General features: G+C 33.5%; 2 protein-coding genes across 4 annotated transcripts in view; one reads left to right on the forward strand and one right to left on the reverse strand.

Moving 5' to 3' along the window:
• LOC108763452 (uncharacterized) overlaps nt 1-3,460 on the forward strand; it is a 9,353-nt gene extending 5,893 nt beyond the window's left edge. Inside the window, exons 1-3 of one of the 3 annotated variants that reach the window (XM_018511092.1) lie at nt 1,329-1,457; nt 2,496-3,274; nt 3,305-3,460. In XM_018511092.1, the coding sequence (XP_018366594.1) occupies nt 1,446-1,457; nt 2,496-3,266 (783 nt within the window). In that variant the 5' untranslated portion in view covers nt 1,329-1,445 and the 3' untranslated portion in view covers nt 3,267-3,274; nt 3,305-3,460. Of the gene's footprint in view, nt 1-1,328; nt 1,458-2,495 lie in introns of those variants that run through there. The other 2 variants (XM_018511093.1, XM_018511091.1) reach the window with 2 other exon arrangements.
• A 94-nt stretch (nt 3,461-3,554) lies between these two features.
• On the reverse strand, nt 3,555-5,527 carry LOC108763451 (proline-rich protein PRCC). The gene is made up of 3 exons (XM_018511090.1): nt 5,063-5,527; nt 4,541-4,600; nt 3,555-4,474 (listed from the first exon to the last, which is right to left on the reverse strand). Exons 1-3 carry the CDS (start codon nt 5,423-5,425, stop codon nt 3,602-3,604), a joined length of 1,296 nt encoding a protein of 431 aa, XP_018366592.1. The 5' UTR covers nt 5,426-5,527; the 3' UTR covers nt 3,555-3,601.
• Between the last annotated feature and the right edge of the window lie 478 nt (nt 5,528-6,005).

Genomic DNA, 6,005 nt, shown 5'->3' on the forward strand with positions numbered 1-6,005 from the left:
CCTTCCAAGGATTTTTCAAGGTCAGTACCATACTTCCCCCGTGTAACCCTAAACTTTTCATACGAAACATTTTTCTCTATCCCTACTAGTTTTCGAGATATTTGACTGGATCACTTCAGATGGTCCACCCTGTATAATCTACCAAATACGTAGGGATTTTACGATAAATTAAAAACTTTTTTTTATAAACAATTTAGTATGAAATTTTTATGCAAAAAAATCAATTTTTTTTCAAATGTTCGCCATTTTCTCAAAAAAAGATATTTTTGAATTCCCCTACGTAGTTCGGTAGTTTATGGCACATATTTAAAGAAAACATTTCCAGGTTCAAATCTGAGGGCGGCACCGGTTCGCCCGTTTTGGAACCCGATATAATCGGACTTTCGAGAATGGACTCTGAAGCCGCCATTTTGTAATTAAAAAATGAAAACAAAAATTTTTTTTACACATCAAAAGACACTTAATATAGTACTTCGAGAAAATTCAACTGCTTTTACTGTACGCTTGAAAAAAATTCTCAAAATTTGTCTTTTTTTTGAGGCGCAAGGTGGTGTAACCCCTTATTAAGTCAGTATGACAAAGGTGCTAAGGAGAGTACTAAACATGGCCGATATGCTATGAAACTGCCTTTAAACTATGTCAAACAAGATAAGACGTGTAGGATAATGTGAGGTAGAATGTATAGGATAAAATGAAATAGAAATATGTCACTAGTACTATAAATGGCTGCCAAGTCACGCAATTGGTCAGATTGCAACAGCGAATTAAAATGCATAATACCGGTTGCGCCTCTCTGATAAATCTAGGACTCTATAGTGTCACCGAGCGTTGGGGCACATGAATCCAACTGCTCCAACCGCCATCCTACCGGTGATCCAAGTGCTCTCTAGGTTAATTTGGAGTAAGCGACGCAAACAAACCTAATGTGAAAATTACAAAAGTGAGCAAATTTACTAGGTGTTGACCAATGAAATTATCATTATTCTAGTAAATTCGCTCACTTTTGTAATTTTCACCTCGTTTCAAGATACAGAATCGATACCTCGATTTGCTCGAAGATCACGTGGTCAAGCTCATCATCTGCTAGCTCGCATCTCAGATTTAAGCTGGAAACACAATAGACACAAGCAATAGGCACAGGCAACAGGGAATAACGAGCCATACAATCAGAATTCTGGGATATAATATCGAACTTATACCCCAAAGCTCTGATTGGACGACTCGTTATTCCCTATTGCCTGTGCTATTGTGTTTCCAGCTTTATGTACATACGAATGAAATAAAGAACTGTGTAATGGAATTTCGATAATTCGAATTGGTAACACTGACGCCGTCACCCTCTTTGCTTCGGATTTCGGATTTCAGTGGCAGGAGCTAATAAATAAGAATAAGAACGTTATTTAACAATAACAGTTAGATCAAAACAGATCAAAACAATCTATGGAATGGACAGTGAGGTGAATAAATCTCTCCAAGGACATCGGAGTTTATTTATATATGTCCTAGTTTGCACTTGATAGTCTTGATACGTGCACTATTTGCACTAATAACTTTGTATTAAATTATCTTAATTTCAACAATTTATTTAAAGAATTGTGTATTAAGGACAATATAAATCTATATGATTAATTAAAGCCATATTGTGTATATGTTTACGCATATCACCGAAATTAGATAATTTAATGGAAAATTACTGGTTAATACGCATATTAAATGCTCAGTGTAAACAAAGGCTATGTTCAGTAGAGAAAGCAGCTGTGCAACTGTTGTAAAGCTGCTTTCTCTACTGAATGCAGCCAAGGTCTATATAGAAAATAATATATTATTAGCTTAATTATAAATAATTATTGAGAATATAATTTTATTATTAATAATTATTGTAGATAAATTATGCGATTAATATAATCAGAACATTTACGTGTAAGATATAATCGTTTACATTTCATATATACAATATAAACTGTTTGTTTCATATCTGCATAAACTATAAACAATCTATGGATTATTGAAGCTTATGTTCATTGTCGTTATACTGATTGCACTAAAACTTCTATTTTATATTTCTACTTATCAATGAGTCAAATACATTAACCATCATAAAACTTAATTATTTCTTTTATTAGTAATATTGTTTTATCCAATTTATAATAATTTTCATATTTTACATTACTGATATATTGTCTGTGTTCCAAAATTTATTACTAAAATCATATAGTACATGTAACATGAACTGAAGATTTTCAGCGCTGGCAATAAATTTGGAATGTAGCCATGTTTGTTTACATGTAAAAGAGTTGACAGAGTTGAAAAAAATTTAACATAAACCATACGTAAATATTTTTTGTATAGACATAATCTTGAAATATGCAGCATAACTCTGGTAATATTAGTTTTATTGATAGTTTTATGAATAGTTATTAATTATAACTTCATTATTAATAGTTATTAAGGATGGAACTTATAAGAAATATTAATTAGTAATTAATTAAAAACAGGTAGGATCACTATCATCATGCAATGATTCAGTTTTTATTGCAACTGGTGTTGCAAAATGCCAAGAAGGAAACACATCAGCTGAGGAAGTCTCTTTGCTTCGAGATTTGCAAAGAGCCATCTTGGAAACAACAGAAGAGAATGCTGCATATACAAAGGAGATGACGACTTTATTAGCTAAATTGAATCTTGATGTCAAAACATTACCTAACGACATAAAAGAAGGTTTAGAAAAAGTATCTTCGATCCTGAAAACTGAAAAGCTGTTTGAATTTGATGAAACGTCATTGCGGGTGGTTAGAGAACGAAAGATCATAGAAGAAAAAAGGCGGGAGCGAGAAGAGAAGCAAATGTCCGTACAGTATGATAAATTATTTAGAAATTGTACAAAGTTGCAGACAAAACTTGATCATCTTCAAGATGCGGTCGATGCTCTCAAGAACTCTATCGATGTTACAGAGAAAGATAAGAATGATGTGTATTGCAATAAGGTTTTTCTGTCTACAAAATTAAAGGAATACCAGCAAACCGTGGAGAAATTGGAAACAGATTTAAGTGATATGCAAGTTGACGAACTTTATTCGGAAAAAATATTGAATAAGTATAAACTGTACCTGGAGAAGACAAGCAGATTAGCAGAGCTAAATCAATCCCTCGCTCAATATGAGGACTTACCACCAAACTTGCTGCAAGCTAAATTACTGGTAGAAAGCAAAAGAAAAGAGTATGAAAAGTTAGAACAGATATTTTTAGAAAAGTCTCAGGAGATTTAATGGCATTTCACACACACACATGCGCGCGTACACACGCACAAACTTGACTATTAATATATCTCAGTATTTACTTTTTGTACAGATGTCATTAATTTATCTAACAAATAAAAGGTAGAAAGCAAGAAGAAAGAGTAGAAAGATCTAGAACAAATATTTTTGGAAAAATCACATTATCAATAGTAAATTCGAGTTTTAATGACATTTCCAATTCAACTGAATAAACTTTAATATACTTTAGTATTTGCAATACTCTTTGTACATGTCATTAATTTAGCTTATAAATAAAAGATCATTTATATGTGCATACATTTAAAAAAACTTGTACAAATTTGCTTTTAGAAACCATATTTCGATTTTGTTTGTTTCCGTGCCATCCTATTCTGAGACCACTGATTTTTTAGTTCCAGTTCCATGGCTTTAGCTTGATGTGCTAAATAAGTTATCTGATGTTTCTTCTTGGATTGGGAGTTTATCCCACCGCTCTGCATAGACACCGGCCTGTGTACAGATTCTTCCGTTAATGCCTTTACCAACCATTCTCTTTCATCTGGTTTTATGTCTTCCCCATTTATTTCGATTATATCCGCTTCATCGATTTCCTTGCGTTTTATACCTCGTTTTCCACAAAGATACTCAATTGCTTTTTCATCAAAGGCAATATTGCCTTCCAAATCAACGTTATATTCTTGTTCAGGGACAGGCAACTTTGGACCAACCTCTGCTTTATTCTTCAATAAAATCTCTTCTTTCGGTAGATTTATAACATTACTTGTTAATGTTTTACTCGATTGGCCATTCATCGAAGTATCAGGATTAATAGAGGAAGAGCTGTGTATCTTATGATCTTCCACATGTTTCATAAGTAAGACTTCAGTATTTGATTTATGTACATCATCCGAAGGCAATGTTGAATCTAATTCTGTTGGATTATTGCCTGTGGAATTGCCTGACAGATCTTCACTTGTGGTCAGCCCAAAGAAGTCTATTGTTGCATCTTCTTCATCAGAGCTTGATTCATTATGTGATTTATCTGGAGTTGGCTTTTTCACTTTAAAATCGCTTTGATTTGTACTAGATTTCCTCATTGCATTTGACTGCCATATATTTGCTTTTACCGCTGCGTTCTTAACAGCCTGAGGTATTAGAGTCTTATTGTTTGCTGTCTCTCCTTTTGGCGCTGTCAAGAGGGAGAAGAGTCCACAGCCCTTCTACAATGATCAATAATTCATGAGTTACATCTATGTATTTACCTTGAAAAAAATTTCTAAACTTACTTGTGACGATTGTACGATTCTGGCTGATTTCTCCTCACTCTCCTCTTCAAGATCCTTAAACTGATACAGTATGGAAATAATACAAACGTTCGATAAAATTAAGTACCTAAATATATGTATATATACAGGGTGATGATCCAAAATTCCCATATTTGAAGTACATGATATTTTATGCTAAAACAAACAACTTTATCCTTTAATAAAATTGCGCCCGATAAATCACTTTTGCACTTATTTGTTAACTTTAACCTGTTCTCCTGCAAAAATTACTTATCGAATACAAGTTTGCTAAAGGAAAATGTTTTTTGTGCTAAAATAAACAACTTTTTCCTGTAGTAAAATTACATTCGATAAATAATTTTTGAGTTTACTTGTAAAATTTCAACCTGCTCTTCTGCAAAAACTACTTGTCAAACGCAAGTTTTGTCAAAGGAAAAAGTTGTTTGTTTTAGCATAAAGTATTATGTCCTGTACTCCGAATGCGGGAATTTCGGATCACCCTGTATATATACGCATACATACCTCCAATAAGGAAGGCACTGATATTCTCACTATCTGCTTTTTTGCTGATTTCGAGATTTGACTTTCCGTTTCTTTTTTTAACAGAATATCATCTTCGACCTCCTCAACATTTCCCATAAAAATGGAATCTCTGGGCTTTGGTAAAGTATCGAGAAATTGTTGTAAGTTATGCTCCACATCATCGTTCTCTTCTTCAATGTTTGTACTATGCGAAGCTACTTTTGGAGCAGGTAAGGATAATTTCGAATTTATTTGTACGGTTACTGCTTCGGTCGCATCGTTATTCACAGCATTTGATTCTGCGGCCTCACTCTCTTCGTTTTCCGAGCTCTCATCGCTGCTGTCGTACGCTACAAGACTCATTTTTGATCAGAAATAAGTTTCACACTCGTACTTTTGCACATTCGAATGCAACATAACCATTATTGACATAAATGCATCCAGAAGCACGACCGCTCACTGAGCGCTCAGTATTCTCAGTAAGTCCTTAAGCTTAGGGCCTGCGCACAATAGAGGAACAAGAATTAGATATTAAGATTTCAATCTATCAGAAACCGTGTATTCCGATGTAATCAGTTTCTGATAGGTTAAAATCTTAATATCTAATTCCTGTTCCTCTATTGTGCTCAGGCCCTTAAGGTACAATTTCATGCAGCGAAGCTTCGCCGGCGAAGACCCTCCACTCCGTCGATTCGTGCGAAAATCCGTAGCGAGCGAAGCTTCGCTCATAGTTCAACACTGTCGAACTATGAGCAAAGGAACGCTGCGAAACAGAAAATAACCTACAAATAAGATGACAGACAACAACTTAATGACCGTAGACGAAATATAATACAATATAATAATAATAATATAACATAATAATATAATAATATAGTATAATAATATAATAATAATATAATATATAATACAATATAATAATAATATAATAATATATAATATA

This window comes from Trachymyrmex cornetzi, unplaced genomic scaffold (genome assembly GCF_001594075.2).
Source record: "Trachymyrmex cornetzi isolate Tcor2-1 unplaced genomic scaffold, Tcor1.1 scaffold359, whole genome shotgun sequence".
NCBI classification, from domain to species: domain Eukaryota; kingdom Metazoa; phylum Arthropoda; class Insecta; order Hymenoptera; family Formicidae; genus Trachymyrmex; species Trachymyrmex cornetzi.

Excerpts from the sequence above, each read along its gene's own strand:
- LOC108763451 (XM_018511090.1), bottom strand. The coding sequence starts at position 5,425 with ATGAGTCTTGTAGCGTACGACAGCAGCGATGAGAGCTCGGAAAACGAA. Across the intron at positions 4,601-5,062 it reads CAGTGCCTTCCTTATTGGAG|TTTAAGGATCTTGAAGAGGA; the intron begins GTATGTATGCGT and ends ATACTGTATCAG. Across the intron at positions 4,475-4,540 it reads GAATCGTACAATCGTCACAA|AAGGGCTGTGGACTCTTCTC; the intron begins GTAAGTTTAGAA and ends TGATCATTGTAG.